This window comes from Mus pahari, chromosome 1 (genome assembly GCF_900095145.1).
Source record: "Mus pahari chromosome 1, PAHARI_EIJ_v1.1, whole genome shotgun sequence".
Classification (NCBI taxonomy): domain Eukaryota; kingdom Metazoa; phylum Chordata; class Mammalia; order Rodentia; family Muridae; genus Mus; species Mus pahari.
In genome coordinates this window covers 68468302-68491680 of record NC_034590.1, presented here as the reverse complement: position 1 = coordinate 68491680, position 23379 = coordinate 68468302, and the positions used below count along the sequence as shown (strand labels likewise).

Here is a 23379-nt window from a genome sequence, read left to right as displayed (position 1 = left end):
ACAATGAATAATAATGTGGCCAATAAAATGAAGAAGTAGTACTTTTAACAGCAAACTCCCAAAGAATAAAGTATTAGTGTTGATTTTGGTAAAAATTAAAAGGGGCATAGAAAAGAAAATTCCTGCTTATAAAACAAATGATTAAAATGAGAAAAATGGGTATTCGTGTACACTCGTAATGGGTGGTACAGTAACAGGGAGTCTGAAGGGCAATGTGACAATAACTATCAATTTTACAATACACATGCCCCTTGACCCAGTAATTCCAATTCCAGGAGTCTATTCTAAAGAAATACTCACTTATGTCCAAAAGGATCTTCAATGCAGCATTGCCTGTAATAGTGAAAAATGGGAAACAACCTAAATGTCAATTAATAAGGGAGTAATTAAATAAAATGAGGTATATCCACACTATAAAATACTATGTGGCCACAAATAAATATAGAGACAATACTGTTAACGTGGAAAAACTCACAGTAAAATAAACAGGTTTGATCCAATTATTTTAAAAATTTAATGAATATTCATAAACATGAATGCTTGGGAAAAGGCATGAAACAATGTATCACAAAACTGTTAATATGGACAGTTTCATGTTAGCATTCTATAGGCTCCTTATTAGTGTGATAGCTAATATAGAGTGCATTCTTAGAACTACTTGCAATAGAAAAAGAATCACTGTATGGTTTGAAATTTAGTATGTGGGTGTAATTATTGAAAAAAGAGGAAGATTTATTTTTGTCTTTGAATGGCTATTTCAACACAAAGCTATAAACAATTTTGATCTAAATTAGTTTTCTAACTAAAATTGAGAACACAGGCTTACAAGATGGCTCAATCAATACAATGTTTGCCACACAAGCATGAGGACTGGGTTCTGGATGCTCAGAGCTCACATAAAAAGTCACACATGGCAGTGTGCTCCTGTAACCCTGGGGTGGCAGTAGAGACAGGTGGATTGCTGAAGCTCACAGGCAGCTAAGTGAGCTGAACCCTTGAGCTTCAAGTTGTTTCACAAATAAAGGGTTGAGAGGGATAAAGAAGCCACCCAGTGTACACACACACACACACACACACACACACAGAATCCACATATACACATACATAAATCATATACATACACATGCAAAAAAAAAATTAATTAAAACATAATGGCCAACAAGATGGCTCAGTGGGTAAAAGCACTTGCTGCCAAGCCTGGTGACTGAATTTGATCCCTGTGATCCACATGGTGGAAAGAGAGGAGACACTTGCAAACCCCTCTCTGATCTCCACATACACATGTCAAACAGAGACTAATAAAGTAATTTAAAATTTTTCTCCATTAAAAAGTTGGTGGAAATTTTACCTTGCTTGCTTTAGAATTTGTATCCTTCTCTGCCTTCTTCAAGTGATCCTTCTTGTCTGCTGTTTGCAAAGATGCCGGCTCCCCTTCCACTCCATCTTCTCTGTCAGCTCTTTTTTTATCGGCTTTCTGGACTCTGATCTCAGCGACTTTTGCCGTGGGCCTAGATATTCTTGGAGACCTTCTTAAAGTTCGACCCACACTTGTTTTCTCTTCTTCCTTCCCTGCCTTCTCTTCCTTGCTTTCTGTGTCTACACTTTGCGGGGGACAATCTGGCTTCTTCTTCCGACTTGATATCCTAATTGTCAACTTGATGCCTTCCTTCTTCCTTTCAGAGGTGATCTCTGTATTTTCTGAAGACGTACTGTTTCTTTCAGAAACTAACTTATATTTAAATTTGTTTTTTTGCACAGAGCCCTTTGCTTCAAAAGTATCCTCCATGCCAGAGGTCTGGGCATTGTCCAGTTTGGCCATTTCCACCCTCGAGGACTCAGAATCCTCTTTTAGAATTTCTGGGTTTGCATTTTCAAGGGACTGACTTTCACTTGAACCTCTACTACAGTCTGCATCCTTTTTTTCAGAGGTCTGTTTCTCCTTGGCCCCAGTCATGTCAAGTGGGAGAGGAGTTTCAGCCACTTCACAAGGACCTGACTTTTCTGATTCTAGAGCATCCCTTACAACTTCTTCTGGTATTGGACTCAATCTTTGTATGTCCTTATCAATGGAGATCTTCTTGGCCTTCTCTACCCTTTCCAGGCATTCTATGCCTGGGGTGTGGTTCTCACTCTTACTTTTAGGGGCCTTCTCTTCAACTTTCGTAGTGCAGGGTTCCGTGGCAGACAAAGTAGGTTTTAAAGAGAGATCCGTGGCTTTCTCAGAAGGTTCGAGGGGCATTTCCATGTTTGGAAGCCCAGGCTCCTCTAACCTGCCTTTCTGACTGAGGCTCTCTATGTCTGGTACAGAGCTATCTATACCCTTCCCTAGAGGGACCTCTTTCTCAAGCTCACTTGTCTTTGTGCTGGTTATGACAGAATTCAAGCACTCCGTACCATTTCCCTCCACGCAGGCATTTCCATCCTTAGCAGGGATGCTAGCACTATCTTCCTTTGTATCACAAAGCTGTATTTCCATTTGTTCTGTCTTAAAATTTGAAATTACCTTGTCATCATTAATCTCACCATTCACAAGTTGTTTCCCTTCATGACTCAAAGCACTGATGGTAGAGACCCGTTTATAAGTCTCTTCCTCTTGTTTTATGTCATCTTTCAAAACCTCTTTTGTTGGAGTAGCTGACTTACACAAAGGTCCTTTGACTGGACTGTCAAAATCATCACTCAGCTTAATTTCACGTTTCTTCAGTGGTATCTTGGCTTGCTGATCATTTTTAAGCTTCTCTGTTTCCTCAGTAGATTTCTCTGTGATGTCTTGAGAAGATTTGATGTTGCTACCAAAGTCGGCTCGCTCGGGCTCCTGTGAGCCCAGCCGCTCCAAGCTGCCTTTGAGATCTTTTGGGTCTATTCTGCATTCCTTCGTTTCTACTTTAATGGGTTTGACATTTTCCTTGAAAGAATCACTTTCCTCTCTGATAATCTTTTTTTCCTCAGTTTCTGGCAAAGGCTTTTCTAGCTTTACAATGACTGGCAGTTTCATAAGCTCCTTTTCATCTGCTTTCTCAATTTTCACAGCTGGTTCTTCTAGAGCACTGGCTGCAGGACACTTTCTGGAATCCACTGACCACTCATCAGCGCCTGTCTTTTCATTTTCTTTTGATGCCTCTAAAACCAGAACAAAAGTTTATATGAACTCAAGTTTCTAGGTTAAAAAAAATATCTTAGATGTTGCAATACTCATTTCAATTTCAATATGAAGCCTGTTGTAACTGGATATTTTGATTTAAAAAAAACCTGACAATAAAAAGAAAAATTATGAGTCATAATTTCTAGATGTTAAAATATAGATTCAGGTGTCTACTTTCTACATTTAGTGTCGCTGTTCTGAATGGAATGCAAATATTTATACAGTTGAAGTAATGAACCCCAACTCAAGGGCTTTCTCAAAAATATGAACCAGAAATGCTTCATAAAACAGTTCTCAAAAGCCAAATTGTTTTTATAAAGTGAGAAACATTCTTGTACACAAGTCACTGAGTATTTCAGGTCACCAAGGTAACAATAACACTGTAGTGGAAAAATGAGAAGAGACAAAGAAAATGCCCATATGCCTATACCCATGGCCAGTCACTGCGGGAGCTTTCAGGGTTGGTTTCTCTATCTTTAATTGTGTATGTTTTCTACAAAGTTGGAGTCATATTGTCCTATTTTTCAGTGAAACATTAGCACTTTTTTTTCTGATGGTCAACTGGGGAAAGAGCCCTGGGCATTGAGCAAGCCAGGCAAGGGTCTGCTTCTGGCCTTATCTACAGTTGTAAACTGTCAGAATATCTGCTCTAGCTGACAATTATTAGTATATAGCATGTATATTTATTATACATGTATTATATTACACATAAGGCCTACAGGCAGTGGCAAAAGCAAGCTCTCAATGATAGCTAATATAATAATCCTATTACTGTCAAAACCTAATATGTCCAATTAAAATTTGCTCCATTTAAGTTTTAACTCTAATTCTCTATAAAAATGAATAATATCTTGTTTATTACATATTGCTATATGTATGTTTTTAATAGCAGTTACTATGAGGAATCCTAATTATTAATTCAAACTTTCATGTGTACAACTAGTCTAAGAACTATTCCTGTGATAGAATCATAGATTACATATAAGACATTCCAATCACCTGATAATGAGACCCTGCCTCAAAGGTAAGACTGAACTAGCTCAAGTGTACGATCCATTTCAAAGGTAAGACTGAGCTACCCCAAGTGTACGATCCATCTCAAAGGTAAGACTGAGCTACCCCAGGTGTACGATCCATCTCAAAGGTAAGACTGAGCTATCCCAAGTGTACGATTCATCTCAAAGGTAAGACTGAGCTACCCAAAGTGTACAATCCATCTCAAAGGTAAGACTGAACTACCCCAGGTGTACGATCATCTCAAAGGTAAGACTGAGCTATCCAGGTGTACGATCCATCTCAAAGGTAAGACTGAACTACCCCAAGTGTATGATCCATTTAAGGAAGTAAACTTCAATCAACCGTAAGTTCTGTGTTTGTATGCACCCAGCTGCACTAACAGTATAAACAGGTAAACCACTCAGAAACAAATATTTCTGTTTATACCTAGAACTTCATTCTTGAAAGAAGAACACATTGGAAAAAATGGTTAGACTAGAATGTCAAGTACAAAAAGAAGACATAGAACTCTGTCACGTAATTCCAGTAAATAAGTACAACACTATCAATGGCTACAATAAAGACCAAAAGAACTAGATCTAAGAGCAATAGTGACGGTTTTTTGGTCACAAAGTAATTACTGGTGTTTATTTTTGATTTATCCTTATCAGGTTTTCTATAGTAAACATGTAATATCTTTTATAATCAAGTAAGTTAGAAGAAATGCCATTTTAGGGTGGCCAACTGGTTTTTCAGGATAAAGGGGTTTCCTGAAATGTAACATACTAAACTCAGACAATCTTGTACACTCATACCAAGACACCATTGCATTAATACTGACCTGTAATTAAATGACAACAATTAGCCCTACAATGATGCTACTTGGAAGTCTCTCGTTTTATACACCAGCTGAGTAAAGGGCACTGAACATTCTCCAAATGGGCCATGGAGCTTAAAAAGCAAATTAGAGGAGAGCACTACAAACCAGATCTGTTCAAAAGCATCCCTCTAGATTCAGATAAGTTTGCAATCATCCAGTCACCATACACTCAAAATTTCTAACAAACAGGCCCATTACTTCTCCTATAAGCAGAGTTCTATACTGCAGACAGCTGTATATCAGGACAAAGGGAAGCAACACTGGGAAGAGAAGATGACTCTGTAACAAAGGCATTTGATGACAAGTCTTATGACCCGTTCGAATCCCAAACCCACAAGATAGACAGAACCAACTCCTGCAAGTTGTCCTCTGATCTCCACACCTGTACAATGGTGCACAAACCCTAAATAAATGTAACAATAATAAAAGAAGGTGCTGTGAAGATGAGGTAAAACTGAAGCTAAGCAGAGAACTGGCTGCTATTCCAGAAAACCAGGGTTGGGTTCCTAGCACCCACATGGCAGGTTAAAACCAATTTCTGTAATTCTAATTTCAGGGGCTCCAATGCCCTTTTCTGGCAACCATGCAGGTGGTGCACAGACAGACATACACACAGGCAAAATGCTCATACTAAAAAAAATTTTTTTTTAAATTTTAAAATAAAAATAAAAAACTGGGCCCAGTAGTAGAAAATGGAGGTATATAAAAATTTAAAAGATGACCCAACAAGATAGCTCAGTTGTAAAGGTTTGATCCTTTGAAACCACACAAAGGTAGAAGGATGAAATGTACACACACACACACACACACACACACACACACACACACGGCCAACTTGTGGCAGAATGCTCAGCCAACATGCAAACAGACAGACAAACAAACAACAAGACGGAAAAGAATCCTACTAGTTGAGCTAGGTGCCTAGCGTGTCCCTAAGCCCCGGCAGCAGCCAACACCCATTTATCACACTCTTTTCACTGTACATCTATATAAATTTATAGATTAAAATTTATCTCTATGTAAGTTTCAGTATTATCTGCAGTTTCTGATAACCAATTGGGTTCCTGAAAACTTATTTATCTAATAAAGATTAGGCAATTTAACATATACAAATTATTTTAGAACAAAATAGGTTCAGATAAATGGCACACAGATTAGTTATTTTATCCACTATAGTGTAAGATTCATAAAAACTAATTTTGGTCTGCTTAGTTTACTGAACTTCTTTGCCTGCAATAATAATTCATATATAGAAGATGTCCAGTATTTAATAAATGAATAAATAAAAACCTTAAGTATCCTCTGAATCCAAGAGTTAAGACAAGCTTGGATAATACAGTGAAAGACCTTATTTCAGAAAAGAGAGCAGGAGAAAGAAAGGAAGAAAGAAAGAAAGAAAGAAAGAAAGAAAGAAAGAAAGAAAGAAAGCTTTAAAAATAAACATTTTCTTGCCAGAATAAGAGATACAAAGAGTTCCTTTGATTTTTTTTTTGTTTTTGCAGTGTGAGAGGCTGAACCTGGAACCACATGTATGTTTGGCTCAGGGTGGCAGGAAAGAGAAAAGCGCAAAACCCAGGGTCCTGCTCCTCATCCATTCCCTTACTGAGATGTCCTCCATCACAGGCTGTTTCCTTTCTGTACCAGGAGGCAGGAAACAGCAGTATGGAAGGCCTGGCATACTTGTTTAGAAGAAGACAACAGCATCCACCAGTCTTGCTTCTCCACACACAGACTTGCTCGGACTCTTGGGGCAGCACCACACAGGGTCTTCTCAAAAATGGCATCACCAGCTACAGTCAGTATCACCCCCACAACGGCAGTCAAGGGGACAAGGAGCAAGCATTTGCTCCACAAGTGCTCCTGTAGGCTGCTCCCCCCCCCTCCACCCCCCCCCCNCCCCCCCCCCCCCCCGACACTGAGGCCCAACACGGGCAGCTTTGAGTGATACACTAGCAAGTTGTACTTTACTAAGGACTGTCAACAGATGGCTCAAAGAAAGAAACCTTTAAAGATAAACATTTTCTTGCCAGAATAAGAGACACAAAAGAGTTCCTTTGATTTTTTAATTGTTTCTGCAGTGTGAGAGGCTGAACCTGGAACCAGGTTCAACACATGCACACAGTCACAGGATTAAAAAAAAAGCTACTAAAGAAATAATGTGTTTTGACTTTTAAACTACACAAGGAACTGTCCATCTAAATCAGTGTCAAGAGGCCCAGAAAGATGGCTCAGCAGGTAGAAGCATTTGCTGTGCCGGCCTGATGGCCTGAATTCCAAAGCCACAGAACTTGTGTAAAGGTAGAGAGAATCAACTCTTCAAAGTTGTCCTTTGACCTCCACATTTACAATATGGCATGCATGCCATTCCCCCAAGAGTAACTTTTTACATTTTAGTTTTTAATCTTAGGGGAACAGACAGGATGTAGGGAGTGTGTGCTTCTGAGTACAAATGCTGGCAAGTGCCAGAGGCATTCACCCCCGAGGCTACCCAACCTTGGTGTTGGGAACCTGCAAAGGTCCTCTGGAACAGCAGTATATGCTCTTAATCACCGATCCATGCCCAGGCCCAGAACTATGTAACCATAAGGAAATGGGAGAAAATCAAAATAAGAAAACATGACTTTGCGTGTATGAGTGCTTTGCCAGCATGTAAGGAAGTGTACCACAAGCATGTTCCATGCCTAGGCTGGAAGAGGGCATTAGACCCACTACAACTAGATGACAGACAATTATGAGCCACCATGTGACTGATGGGAACCAAACCCAGGTCCTCTGCAACACTATCAAGTGCTTTAGAAATGCTTTAAAAAAAAAAAAAATCGAATCTAAAGTTTCCTAGCTCCTTTTAACTGCCTCTTAAATGTATATTTTGCAGTGTGGTGGTGGTAACACTAGCAGAGGCAGACACCTTTAATCCCAGCACTCAGGAGGCTAAGGCAAATGGATCTCTGAGTTCAAGGCCAGTCTAGTCTACAGAGTGGGTTCCAGGACAGGCTACACAGAAAGAAAACAAACAAACAAAAAAACAAAAAAACAAAAACAAACAAAAAAAAAGAAAAAAAATGTTTTGTCTATCTCATATTCTGTATAGCTTTTACTTTTATCTTTTATGTGTATGAGTATTTTCTCTGCACAGACATATATCTATGCACTATGTAACCAGCCTGGTATTCTCAGAAGTGAGAAGATGGTACTAGATATCCTGGAACTGAAGTTAGGGATGGTTGTGAGCCAGTGTGTTCAGAAGAGAAGCCAGTGCTCATAACCACTCAGTTTTTCTTCCAACCCCTTTATTTCATTTACTTTACTTTTTAGTCTTTTCTTTTTCTGAGTCACCATGTAGCCCTGGCTGGCCTCCACCTCCCCAAGACCCACCTGCCTCTGCCTCCCAGGTGCTGAGATCAAGTTGCGCCCCACCCATAATTTGGCCCCTTCGACTTTTTTATTGTGGGAGGAAATAAGCAAACACATAGAACGAATGAATGACCAAACTGAACAACTGAATGAACAAATAGTATTACACTTTATACCAGAACTAATCCTTAGCGAATACTACTAAAAGAAACATAGCAAATAAAAGAGAAACAGAAAGGAAATAACAGATCCCTCTAGAATACGAGGGTGTACATTAAAATTTTTGTACTTTACAAGTAAAACCACCACCCAGGCAGTGGTGGCGCACGCCTTTAATCCCAGCACTCAGGAGGCAGAGGCAGTCGGATTTCTGAGTTCAAGGCCAGCCTGGTCTACAAAGTGAGTTCCAGAGCTATACAGAGAAACCCTGTCTCAAAAACAAAAACAACAAACAAACAAACAAAAAACAAAATCACTACCAATATTTGAAATCATATGAAGAATGGCCAAAGGAGCGTAATAACTAGGATTTAATGAAGGAAATGTTTAACTGGCAGAAATATTGCTTCAATATAAAAGGCTTAATTGTTTGTTTTCAAACAACATTTCCTACATGTAGGGGTTGTCTGATGGATACTTTCCTCAAAGCATCAAAGTGAAAAAAAGAACATAATGAAAAACAAAAAATACAAGCTTCCAGTGGATGAAAACATGGCAGGGGAGGCAAATTCCTAACGATGGATGTCAGCTTAGTTGGGAAGATAGCTCAGTTCAGAATGGGTTTGATGGCAAACCCAAGACTGTTCTCCAAAACCTACATTAAAAAAACAAAAGAAGGCAGTTACCCTGGGGACCTTGGATCATGTCACTATGAGTGGTGAGGAGCATATGGGCTGTGGCCTGCAAGCCCTTCCGCCACCCTGGCCTCCTGCCCACCGCCGTCCACTCGCTGCGCACCCACATCTGCTTTGCTGTCGGGGTGTAAATTCATAGAGAAACTCCAATGGGTAACAACAGAGGATAGTATTGGAACAGTAGGAATCGGTAATTTGCACAGGAAGCTTTGGGAGATGTAGTCTGCCTGAAGTTGGAACAAAATTGAAAAAACAAGAGGAGTTTGGTGCCTGGAGAGTGTGAAGGCGGCCAGTGAACTCTACTTTCCTCTGTCAGGAGAAGTAACTGAAGTCAGTGAAGCACTTGCCGAAAACCCGGGCTCATCAACAAATCCTGTTAGGAAGATGGTTGGCTGATCAGGGTGACACTGAGCGACCCTTCAGAGATGCATGAATTATGAGTGAAGAAGCTTATGAGGAATACGTGAAGTCCTCTAAGGAGTGGCCATGGCACCCCTCCACTTCCAGATAAAACTGGATGTGACCTGCTCCAATATGCTTGTCTTAAACTAGTGGAGAATAGAAGACTTGAAATAACATTTAGCAATACTGATGGAAAAAAACTGTTCTTGAGAGTGCTACTTAAGACCCACCCCCAACTTCCTAAGGGATGCAGATAAACAGAGTGTACAGATTTTTGAAAATCACCATACCAAGTATTTGACTAGGGGTTAAGCTCTAGTGTTTAGAATTCTTAAGATCAACTGTGGTGAAAAGTGGTTATGAGGCTGGGTTTGGTGATGGACCACCATTTAATCCCAGCACCCAATAGGCAGATGTTTGTTCGAGGCTGGTCTACATAACAAGTTCCAGACCAGCCACAGTTACATGGTAAGACCCTACCTATTGGTTATAACAATTTCATAATTCGGGATAACAGTGGTGTAGCTTACATAATTTTGTAACTTGCCCATATCCACCACTGGGTTTTGGTCAGAGACTTAGTGTCTTCTCACTGGAAATGCCTGGGAATGCAGGGAAGTACAGAGTCAGAGGCAGGAGAGTACTGTCTTTGTTTTGTCATGTGCTGTGTTGGCTATTGTTTTCCCACCACGAAGCACTGGCTTTGCAACACCAAGAGAAACAAATAAAATATTCACCACTTTGTTCAAAAAGAAAAGAAAAAAGAAAAAAAAGCACAACAAACAATAGTCAGATGTGGCAGCTTGCATCTGTAATCTAAGAGCTGAAGAGAATTCCTAGGGCTCTTTTGCCTGCTATTGTAGCTTAATCAGGAATTTAGGGCCTAGTGTAACTTGCTTTCTCAAGAAAACAAGGTAAATGGCTCCTTAGGAATGCAGCCTGAGGCTGATCTGTGCCCCACCCCTGAATCCATGTGCCCAGGTGTGCACGTGTACCAGGAGCATGCACCAGAATTAGCTAATTTCTTCTCCACATGCCAGTGCTTAGTTTTCTGGGTTTTTTTTTTTCCCCTTTCAGAAAGGTAAAGATTTTCATCTGCTGAGGTAGAAAACTAGTAAACTCAACGAAAACAGGTTTAATACTTATGACTGTCATAGCCTTAAGAATTAAGGTAACAAAAATGAATGAGCAACTCTGGTTTTAAAAATGAGCAGCAGTTGCCAAGCAGTGCTCACTAATCCCAGCACTTAGGATCCAGAGGCAGAGAAATCTGTGTGAGTTCCAGGCCAGCCTGGTCTATAGTCAGGGCTACTCAGAAACACTGTCTTGAAAAACAAAAAAACCAGTAACAAGCAGTCAGGCATGGTGACATAATCCCAGCAACTCTGCTTGAGGAGTGAAGATTATCTGACCCTATGAGCTCAAGACAAGTATAAGCAGCACCCCCCCCCAACACACACAGAGCAAAAACATTCAACAATAAAGACATTTTGATAAATAACATTATACCTTTTCAAAGATACAAAAGATTAATAAGTATCTGAAAAGATGCTGAACACTATTAGTCATTAGGGACTTATCAAAAGAAAAAGACCAAGTATGGTGACACACACCTTTAATCCCACATTTGGGAGACAGAGGCAAAGAGTTCTCTAGATCAGCCTAGACTACAGAGTGAGTTCTAGGCCAGAGCTACACAGTGAGACCATGTCTTTAAAAAAAAAACAAAAAACAAATAAACAAACAAAAAAAACAAGTATGGTTAAGGCCTACAAAAATTAAACAGTATTATCATACAATTTAGCAATTTCACTCCTGGGTGTGTAGCGTAAGTATGAATTCAAAGAAGTATCCTGTATTAGTATGTTCCCAGCAGGATTAGTCAACAGTCAGAAGGAGGACGTAACACAAATGGACAGATAAACAAAAAGTGGGGCCTATGTAGTAGACTATTTTCAGTCTGCTTGCTTGCTTGCTTGTTTTTGAAACAGGGTTTTTCTGTGTAGCTTTAGCTACCCTGGAACTCACTCTGTAGACTAGACTGACCTCAAACTCAGCTCATAGATTTGCCTGCCTCTGCTTCCTGAGTACTGGAATTAAAGGCGTGTGCTACCACTGTCTGGTCTGTTATGCATAAGAGGAAGGAAATCATCATACATGTACTAATCTAGATACTTAAAAACTGTACACTAAGTGAAATAAGGGAAAGTATTTCTTTGATTCTTCTGATATGAGGTTCTTGTAATCAAATTCCTAAAGACAGAAAACAAGATTCCTGGGCTGCGGCTGGAGAAAACACTCAGTGTTTAGCATGTTCACGAATTTAGTGGGGAGAACAATGTAAATAAATGCACTGAATGCCACAGGCCCAGAAACCTACAAATGTTTAAAGTTGTCAAACCTGTGACCCATCTTTTTGTATTCCAACTGACAAGTTCAATAAATTTGTCTTAGCATTCTGTTAGGGCTTTGGTTTGGTTCAGGCTGGCCTAGAACTCAGCACATCCTGCTTCTGCCTCCCAAGTGTTGAAAGCATAGGTGAGTGGCACCATGCCTAACAAGGGTCTCAAATTGGTAAGACTCTCCATTAATAATCTGAACATATTTGATTTATACTTTTCAAAATGTCAGAAAGAACAAGCATTTCTTTTTTGCTTCTTTGTTTCCTTTTGAAATAGGTTTTTATAGGAAGGTTCCCCATTTTTCAAATTGAGATAAAAATTCAGGATTATATAGTTGGGTGGAGGAGTAGAAAATAGAAGAGATTACGAAACAAAGCAAAATAAAACACACAAAAAAACCTTGTTTAGGTGTTTCTTCGTCTTTTTTAGTCTCCTCATCCTCTAGGGTGGGACTTTCCCGGGAAGAGTCTTCCTGTTGGCTAGAGTTTTTCAATAGGACAGGATCAATTTGTGCTTTCAGGAGTGCAAGAGTCTCAGCCAACTCGTTTCGATTTCTAAACAAGGGAAAAAGAATACAGCATAAAAATCTTTCTGAGTCTAGGAAATTTTGTGAACAGCACCTACTCGAAATTAAAATCAGAGGGGAACAACACAGTAAAGAACAGCAATGGCCTGGGAGTAGTCCTAACAAAACCCAGATTCTAAAACTAAGTACTTAAGAAAGTCACACAGTAAAATGTACTGTTCATCAAACAAAAGTTTTATTTTCCTTACTGAATAGAGCAGCAATGCAAAACACTCTGGATAAAAACAAGGGTAGGTACAACATTAAACAAGCCAAAAGGTGACCACTACTTATGTATTTACATATTGTGGATAACAATTCCAGTGTCCCTGTGTAGTATGTCAGGTGTCTTTCAGGATGTACCTGCCTGTCCCTGTGCGAGCTTCTGCATGCATGCTGGCCTCTGAACTCAGACCCTGACACTTAGGGAAGAAGCATGGGCCACTCTGCCATTTGCTCAGACTCTGTTCCTGTGCAGTCTGTAGACAGTCTGTAAATAAGGTCACACAACATTTTCAATAACTTATTGTGTTAAGAGAGTGCATGTTGTGCTATCAAGAAAAGGTATTACTATCTCCATCCACCACCATATGGATAAACTACAGTTGTTAGGGATCAATATTATTCTTGTTAATGTGCTATCAGTAACTATTTTCTTTTATTTTTTATTTTTTCTTTCTTTCTTTTTCTTTTCTTTTCTTTTTTTTTTTCTGAGACAGGGGTTTTCTGTATTTCCCTGGCTGTCCTAGAACTCACTCTGTAGACCAGGCTGGCCTCAAACTCAGAAATCTGCCTGCCTCTACCTCTCAAGTACTGGGATTAAAGGTGTGCGCCACCACCACACTATTTTCTTATAGTTGTTTATACATAAGTAGCTGGAATAATCACTACAGGGATAAGATGAGTTCAGGGAAACTGGGCAGTGAGGAGGAGCTCAAAAATGCTGATTTCAGCTGCTTAACAGCAACCAATGGCAGGTTCCACCTTACCTGCGGTGCTGCTCTATGACTAATAGGCTACTGGAGGGCTGGAGGGATGGCTCAGACATTAAAGACCAGGTTCACAGCAACAGCAACAACAAAGGCAAAAGGCCATTGTACAGATTGTTCCAGTTTAAATATATTTTTGAATTAGGGTCTTATTGTATAGCTCAGGTTGATCTCAATCTTTCAATCATTCCAACTTGGTGTCACATATGCTAGCATGTGCTGTCATATATGGCTGGATTTTCTTTATGAGAAGGACAATCTCAAGCAATTAAGGGATCTAGAAATGAGTCCATTAGTGACAAGAAGATATTCTTCTGGACAGCATTTGAAATAATTAGTCCCACAGATCTAAGTATTGGGGCCCAACTGATAGATGTTGGGCATTTGATTAGGATCTAACTACTGGGTTAATTTCTTCTTAAAATAATACAATGGCACTATTGAGAGTTATTAAGAAGGTAGTGGGTTACTAAGAGTATGTATTTGAGGGCTGTGTATCTTGCCCTGGAACTTCCTGTATCCTCTTTCTCTGCATGCTGTCCAGAGTCAAGTAAACAGCCTCTGCCACATGCTTCCACCACCATGATGCTCTCTCATCACAGGCCCACAAACAGCAGAACTGACTGGGAAGGGCTGTAGGTAACCTCTGAAACGATGAGCTAAAGCAACTCCTTCCTTTGTCATCCCTCATGACAAAAGACCTAACATCTTTTAAAAAGGTTTCCCAAGTGCCTGCCTGACAAGCATGAGGATCTAAGTTCAATTCCACCACCCATGTTAGTAAGCTTGGGTCTAGTGGTGCACATCTGCAGCCTTAGCACTGCAGAGGCAGAGATAGGTGTGTCTCCCTGGGGATTGCTGGGCAGGCAGCCTGGAATATGAACTTGGTTGAGATCTAGGCTAGAGAGAAAATCCTTAAGAATAGTACGGAGACAGCACCTGAGGACCAACACCTGAAGCTGTGGTCTTCGGCCTCCATAGGTACGCATGCTCATTAAGCACCCACCAACAGACACACACACAAAACCTCCACCACGATGAACAAGTTTTACCATAGAAATTGAATTCTATAAGCAGACATTCATTTTGTTATAAATGCATACAACTCTAAGGCCCCTGGAATGTGTATAACAACACATTTGCAATTATTAACAGCTCCGCCTCTATTGTCTGGACCACGGTGGTTCAGGATCCTTTTGACTATCTCATAATGGGTCAATAGATGAATAACTGGAATTTCATTCAGTATTGATGTTAAAAACATCTATATTCATTTCTTCTAGCGTACCATGAGAGCCTCACATTGTATGCTTTAGCGTGTATAATGAAATCTTTTGTGGAGAGAAGCTGGAGATGGTTCAGTGATCAATGGCACTGGCTGCTCTTCTAGAGGACCTAGGTTAGATTTCCTGTTCCTCCATGGTAGCTCACAACTGTCTGGAAGTCCAGTTCCAGAGAAGTTAATGCCCCTCACCCCATTTTTGGCTTCTATGGGCACCAGGCATAAATGTGGTATATAGACAAATATGCAGGTAAAACACATCATATGCTCAAAATAAGTTTTAGAATTTTTTTTTTTTTTCGAGACAGGGTTTCTCTGTATAGCCCTGGCTGTCCTGGAACTCACTCTGTAGACCAGGCTGGCCTCGAACTCAGAAATCCGCCTGCCTCTGCCTCCCGAGTGCTGGGATTAAAGGCCTGCGCCACCAGGCCTGGCAAGTTTTAGAATTTTTAAAAGATTTTTTTCCTTAATATTCAGAATCCTCAGTGCTGATCATTACCACCACTCCATACAGTGGCATCAAGCAGACACAACTGTGGCTTTAACTGCTGTGTTGCAAGCACTGGTAATAGCACAGAGTTACTGTGCTCCCCCCATTCATTTAATTCTTAGAGACAGGGTCTCATGGATTCAGGTTGGCCTCAAACACTGTGAAGCCCAGGATGACCCTGAACTTGTGAACTTCCTGCTTCTATCTCTAAAGCATTAGAATTACAGACATGAGTCGCCATGCCCTGAGTTTAAGAAACCCCTTTTGGAAACTTTCCACACCCATGATTCTGTTAGCTGCTATTAATGTGGTAAGAAAAAGTGTATTTTCCTAAGCTGGGGATGAAACAGTGAAGTTACTTTAGAGTAAAGGACATGGATTGAATTGAGATTTTTGTAGGGAATTGCACCTGGGATAAATAAGCAGAACCATTGTCAGTGAATATAAAATGTTGTAGTCATCTCCCAGTCCAGTTTACTATGAGCATGAACTACTGTTTAGGAAAACATTTGTTTAAAAAAAAAAAANAAAATGTCTTTTTTTTTTTTTTTTTAAAGAAAATGTCTTTATTGATCTTTGCACTTCTGTTAGCTTAAGAGTAGGCTCGCACAGCAGTAAGGCCATGAACTCTGGCCATCACTGCTGGCTTCACCTCTATGCACATGCCAGCAGGGCTGACTTGGCCTAGTAAAATTCTCATCAGCAAGGCAGGGACAATTCATCAAGAACTCCTACACCACCTTGGGAGGAAGAGGCAGGTGAATTTCTGAGTTCGAGGCCAGCCTGGTCTACAGAGTGAGTTCCAAGACAGCCAAGGCTATACCAAAAAAAAAAAAAAAACCTCCTACACTGCATGATCAGATCTGTAAATAATTAAAGTCTTTAGAAGTTAATTCTTGGTCTTTCCTTCCGTTTCTGCAATCTGCCTATCAGTGTTCACCATTCCCTCCAGCTCTCCCGGAGTGAAGACAGGTCCTTTCTTAGCTCCTGAGAAGCTCCTTGCAGAGTGGCAAGAAGAGACTGTAAGGGATGGATCCTGCTTTCCATACCTTCATTTTGAGCTTTCTGCATCACTTTTCTGCTTTTTACTAACTCCTCTCCTCCGTTTATCAGCATGGACCTTTGACAGATCATACTTGTACCCTGCTGGACATACTGTCATCCCCAAATCACAGTGTTTGGAAAGGTGTTGTATACCAATGTGCAGCTTCTCTTATAACCTAACCTTCTGTGCCACTGATAAACATAAATATTTCTTCTTTCTTGTATTCCTTTTCCTCACAGGGTGTCTGTGGGCCTTTCTGACTCAACAATAATTTTTGGTCCCACAACAAAAATTAAAAACCACTGAATAAGGCAGGTAGCTCTTAGCCTTTGCGGCAGCATATGCACCTTGTCACTGGGAGGGACATACAGTCTGCACAAATGCTGTGTTTTCCTCTCTGTGGCTATCACTGCTAGACATGCAGACATGTGAAGAAGAGTCCTCCTCAATGTAGGGGACCAGGAGAGTGTCTGCTTCCTCCTTGGGATGCTGAATACACTCTCTATGTCGAATACCTGTGTTTTTTGACAGTACCAGCTGATGCCAGATCAAGGTGGAATTTTCCATTTGAACCAACATGTGATTAATTCTTTTATATTATTTTCTATTTTAGATTTTATACAATACAAGAAATAAAAGATCAAATATCAAATTGATCTCCCTGGGAAAGAAAGAAAATTTTAACTAGTGGAAATCAACTAAATGTTAACTACTTATCAAATGTGGGAATGCACATAATATATATAAATTTAATATGAACTTAAACAATAAAGAGTATAAATTTTTTTTCTTTCTTTCTTTCTTTTTTTTTTTTTTCCGAGACAGGGTTTCTCTGTGTAGCCCTGACTGTCCTAGAACTAGTTCTGTAGACCAGGTTGGCCTCAAACTCAGAGATCTGCCAGCCTCTGCCTCCACAGTTCTGGAATTAAAGACATGTGCCAACCACCACCAAGCAAAAGTATAAAATTTAACCGTTTATTAAAATTTCAGATTAGGTGCTCTTTCAGAATCTGATATGGTAATGTATCAATTTTACAGAAAAATAGAAGATTCAACTATTTGTAAATAATTTATTTTTCACAAAGATGTTATTTCCTTCTTGTTACACTACTTTGTCTTCGAACAAAAGTATGTGGACGCTTAATTACCTCTTTTTCTTATTACACAGTTCTATATGGAGCACATGCCTCTATCCCTGTGGTATTTGCTGTAGTTATGCTGGACTCTGACAAGTGTTTTGTACAAGCTAGTCACTAAATGTTCTTTTTTTGAAACAGGGTTTCTCTGTGTAGCCCTGGCTGTCCTGGAACTCACTCTGTAGACCAGGCTGGCCTCAAACTCAGAAATCCACCTGCCTCTGCCTCCAAGTGCTGGGATTAAAGGCGTGCGCCACCACTGCCCGGCTCACTAAATGTTCTTATTACTGAAAAGATCCATCTAAATTGTTTATGCTACGTATCAAAGCTATAAAAGGAAATAAGGGCTGGTGACATGGCTCAGTGGGTAAAAGCCCCCGACTGCTCTTCTGAAGGTCTGGAGTTCAAATCCCAGCAACCACATGGTGGCTCACAACCATCCGTAACAAGATCTGACTCCCTCTTCTGGAGTGTCTGAGGACAGCTACAGTGTACTTACATATAATAAATAAATAAATAAATCTTAAGGAAAAAAAAAAAAAAGAAAAAAAAAGGAAATTAAAAAAATATTAAGAAAAACTCCCTAAAACTTTTAACGTGACTAATGTTTCTAAAAACAAGTATAATTCACACATATTAGAGTATAAAAACAGAAAACTATCTAAACCTAGATATTTCAAAGTTTGAGCTAATGATTTATTCTGCTAGAAAAAGTTAAGTATATTAAATTTAAACTAGTTAGAAATTATATTCTCTCTCTCTCTCTCTCTCTCTCTCTCTCTCTCTCTCTCTTTGTGTGTGTGTGTGTGTATGTGTGTGTGTAAATATAAATGAGTGTTTTTACCTACATGTATTTGCCCGTGGAGGGCAGAAGAGGGTGTTGTATGATGCTTGGGGGAATTCAACCCAGATTTTCTCTGCATGAGCAATGAGTGTCCTTAACCACTGAGCCATCTCTCCACCCCTAACAACTAGAACTTTAAGAGTAGACTATAGGCCCTAACAACAATCTGGATATTTTTCCCTTCCTCCCTTTTTCTTCTTCAAACCACTCTTCCTTCAATCTATAATATCAGCAAATCCCCTCCAAAATACCATATTCTTTTAGGACAAAATGACTGTGTTTCTTTTATCTTAGTCTAGAATGTTTCATATATTAATTACGATCCTTTTGTATACGTATGTGAGCATGATATATGTTTGTTGTATGTATAAAAGTGTGTATGTGTGCCTATGTACACATGTGTGGAAGACAAAAGAATAAAACAAACAAATCACACTTATACACATAAAAGTAACTAGATCTTTAAAAAATAAAAAACTGGTTAGAGGGAAACTGTTGAGAGTTGGTTTGTCATGCTGACTATAATATTTGTGAGTATAGTAAACAACCCTGGTGTGTGTGTGTGTGTGTGTGTGTGTGTGTGTGTGTGTGGAGAGAGGGGGGGAGAGGGAGAGATTATTGTATGTATTTTCATAAAACATAGACAGTAGCTAGAGACTAATGTAGATAGGAAAGGGATGAAAACGTGGTAAAATTCTAGATTAATTTTGCATGGAAAGCTGACTGGTTTTGCTGACAGACTATATGTAGAGCAAGAACAAATGAGGTGAAGCAGTCCTAAGACTTTAGATCCAATCCAGCAAAAGGAGTGGCTGCTATTCTGTAGGTAGTATGATACTTTCAATACAAGTGGAGGTTTGGTGTGTTGCTATGTATTACAATGCTAAATTCTGTATGGCAGGTCTAGCCCTCCAATTCTCACTTTTACAAGCTTTTGTTGTACAAATCTTGTTGCTTGATTTAAAACTATTGGTTAAGTAAAACTGGCTACAGCCAGTTATTGGAGGGATCAGAGGTAGGTGGGTTTTGAGTTACCAGCCTGGGGATGGAGAAGAAAGGACAGGAGGAAGCAGCCATGAGGGGATAGACCAGGAAGTATCTGGGGTACAGCGCTGGGGAGACAGCCAGGACAGCAGTTAGAAAAGGAGATTAGAGGTTACCCCAGTCATTGTCAAAATTAATAAAATAACCATAGCCTGAGTCTCATTCATTTGTAAACTAGTGAGGATTGGGGTGGGGGGGATAAACTTAAATTGGTTGTACTGCATTACATTGATAGAAAAGATTAGCAACTTAGTTTAGGGCAGACTAACTTTCCAACTTTACCAGATTCTAATGCTTACAGCCACTTTATGTATCTTAAATAACCTAGACTTTGGAGAAAGGGACACACTGTTAACTATTGTTTTATGTAATATTCCTTCTGTGAGTCTAATAGTTCTTCAAATGTGAGTTAGTGGTAAGGGCTAAACCTTCAGGAACAATAGCCCTGCAAGCCAATGGTAACAAAAGCAGACAAACTGCAAGAATAGCCTTTCCAGCGAGCTCTTCCTGGACACCTCGGGATATTCTCCACCACAGCTCATGTCTATTTTTTTTAAAAAAACATTTATGATCTTGTCTTTTTTCCATAAAATGGGAATCCTCCTTAACATAGAATAAAGCATAATATAAATATAGCAAGTATCTTATATTAATTATCATTATGGTTTAAGGTTCAGTAACATTATTCTGTCTCTTATGAATCAACTACATGTTGAGGTAGCAAAAAATGAAAACTGAGAGGAACAACAGTCTTTAACTGAAGCCGAGAAAATGGAGGCATGCTAATAATAACTTCAACAATATTATTAAGATAGCACAAATCAGCAAGCTTTAATGCAACTCCAACACAAAGGCATAGTAGTGCATATCTAAACTCCCAGCACTCAGGAGGCTGAGGTAGGTAAATCACAGGTTCATGGACAGCCTAGGCTACATAGCAACCCCTTTCTCAAAATAAAACAAACTGAACAAAATCAGAGATATCTACAGAGGTACAGTACTTCCCTAAGGTCACAGCAGGATTGAATTCTGGAAGATCTGACTCCAGATCCCACTTTCATCTCATCATTTAATTTCAATTTTTGTGTATTTTATATTAATAGTTGTAGCATTTGTCTGGCTTAATTTGTGATAAGCCTTCTGTGGCTGCCTTCTAAGTACTAGAATTGAATGGCAGCCACCAGCACACCCTGCTTAGGTCTCACATTCTTAATCACTGTTAGCAGCATAGCGCAGCAGTAAAGAGCACCCATTGCCACTGCACAACACTTGAGTTCAGTTCCCAGTACCACACCAGGCAGCTCAAAACAACCTGTGATTCTAGTTCCAGAGGCTCCAGACCCTCTTCTGGACACTGAACACCTGTATTCACACAAGGATAACCCGAACCATACATACACTATATAATTTAAAAAATAAAACAAAAAAATTTAAAAATGTCCTGGTAGAGCCAGGTGTGGTGGCGCACACCTTTAATCCCAGCACTCAGGAGGCAGAGGCAGGAGGATTTCTGAGTTCGAGGCCAGCCTGGTCTACAAAGTGAGTACAAAGTGAGTTCCAGGACAGTCGGGGCTACACAGAGAAACCCTGTCTCGAAAAAACCAAAAAAAAAAAAAAAAAGTCCCGGTAGAGGTCTATGAATAAAGATACATGAAAATTGTACTCACTATTCAGAATTCAAATTTCTGTAAGTAACTATCAAAACCACAATCAATTTAAAAATATTTTTAGAGGTACAACTTATACACTATGAAGGTAGCATGTTCTTGTTTACTTGTAAAATTTTATTGCTTTGGCATGATGTCTTCTTTGAAGAGCAAGCTGGTCTTAAATTCATGGTTCTCCTAGCTCAGCCTGAGAAATGCTGGATTACCGGCGTATTCAGCATGCCAGGGTTAAAGGAACTCACTTAGCATTCAGTTCAGTTAGTTACTCTGCACAGACACTCACTGTGCTAGTCATCCTTCTTGTAGCTATGAACGAAGATCTGACAAAAATCAGCAAAAAAGAAACATTACTTTGGCTTTAGTTTGAAGGGTACAGCCCATCATGACTGAGAAGAGATGGTGGTTAAGAGCAGGGGCAGTCAGGAAGTAGAGACTAGGCAGTGAGCTCGGGGTTGGGCTACCAAACCTCATCCTCTGACTCGCTCCCTCAGGCTAGGTTCTCCATCTCTTAAAGATTCCATCATTTTCCAAAAGTAGTATTACTTACAGGGGACCAAGTTCAAAACATGAACCAGGGGAACAGAAGACATAGACCTATATCCAAACACTAACATATACCAAAGCAAGATCAAATGCGGTGCGTTTATCTTGAGATGGGGTCTCACTAACCCAAGCTGGCTCAGAACTAAGTAGTCCAGGCTGGCTTAAAACTTAAGATCCTTCTGCCCAGCTTCCTGAGTAGTAAAATTGCAAGTGTGTTACCACTCCTGGCTGCTATCAGAGTGTTGATTTTTATAACCATAGTTTATTAGTCTTGTTAATACCTAAGCTTAAAAATAAAATAAAGTCATGCACACCTTTAATCCCAGCACTCGGGAGGCAGAGGCAGGCGGATTTCTGAGTTCGAGGCTGGCCTGGTTTATAAAGTGAGTTCCAGGACAGCCAGGGCTACACAGAAAAACCTTGTCTCCAAAAACCCTAAAATTAACAGCTTTTATCTAAGTTCTTTTACCTGAATATATGAAATGATTTTTAATGTGGAATATGTGCACATGTATGCATTAACTACTTCTAATGTGCCTCATATTTATACTAATTATACAATAAATGCAAATAGGCACTGTATAAACAACAGTACATGTTTGGTTTTGTTTTATGTAAGATGAGTATGAGGTATGCATGCATGACTTTGCATGTTCACATGTGTGGGCACCAATGGAGCACGGTGCGTACATTTTGAAGACAAAGGCTAACATCTTGCATCATCCTTGGTCTCCACTGTACAAATTAAGGCGGAGTCTCTCAATTAAACCTCACTGAGAGGGCTACTATAGCTAGCCTGTTTGCTCTAGGGATTCCAAGCCTCCAGGCTCCAATAGCATCCTTACTTAACGCCATCCAGTCATGTCCAGCCCAAGAGAAGTTGTAAAACTGTGGTAATACATTGATGTTGAGTTATCAGTAGCTAATAAATACACATTATTACTTATGGTAGATTTTCAGTATTAGAAAATTACTCCACTTAGTAATTTTGGCATTTTGAATTTCAATGTCCAGTTATGTCTCCAGACCTACTGGTCAATAACAAGGCTCACTTCTTATTAAACTACTATTAGTTTTAAAAAGCCTAGATAATTTTTGTTATATAAGCATCTGCTCAAGATGATGCAGAAAAATATTCCAAACTGTCTCACTAAGGAGAAGAATGTTATTAAAATCAACAACGAAGTATTTCTTTTTTTTTTAATAATGAATTTCTCTTCTCATTTTATTTTATTTTATTTATTTCCATGTATATGAGTACACTGTAGCTTTTCAGATGGTTGTGAGCCTTCATGTGGTTGTTGGGAATTGAATTTAGGACCTCTGCTCGTTCCAGTCAACCCCGCTCTCTCTGGCCCAAAGAGCTATTATTATACACTGTAGCTGTGCACCAGAAGAGGGTGTCAGATATCATTATGGGTGGCTGTGAGCTACCATGTGGTAGCTGGGATTTGAACTCAGGACCTTCAGAAGAACAGTCAGTGCTCTTACCCGCTGAGCCATCTCACCAGCCCCGAAGTATTTCTTTAAAGAATTTGTTTCAAGTAAAGGAAACTTGCCTATTCATTTTCTTAGTAAAAAGTTACATTCTCTAGTTAAAGAAAAAAAAACAAACAACAAGCCCCAAGTGTAGCTGAGAAAGCAAAAAGCCAAACTTCTGCTTATACTATTTGCTTTTGATTTTCCTCGGCACCAGAGTTTCTTTTTTCCAGACAGGGTTTGCCCTGGCTGTCCTGGAACTCAC

At 39.6% G+C, this 23379-nt stretch overlaps 1 protein-coding gene across 1 annotated transcript in view; it reads right to left on the bottom strand.

Moving 5' to 3' along the window:
• The window catches only part of Rsf1 (remodeling and spacing factor 1), a 108803-nt gene that overhangs the window by 22961 nt on the left and 62463 nt on the right, over window positions 1-23379 (bottom strand). Inside the window, exons 5-6 of the mRNA XM_021202042.2 lie at window positions 12430-12584; window positions 1349-3120 (exon numbers count right to left, since the gene is read on the bottom strand). Of these exons, the coding sequence (XP_021057701.1) occupies window positions 1349-3120; window positions 12430-12584 (1927 nt within the window). The remainder of the gene's footprint in view (window positions 1-1348; window positions 3121-12429; window positions 12585-23379) is intronic.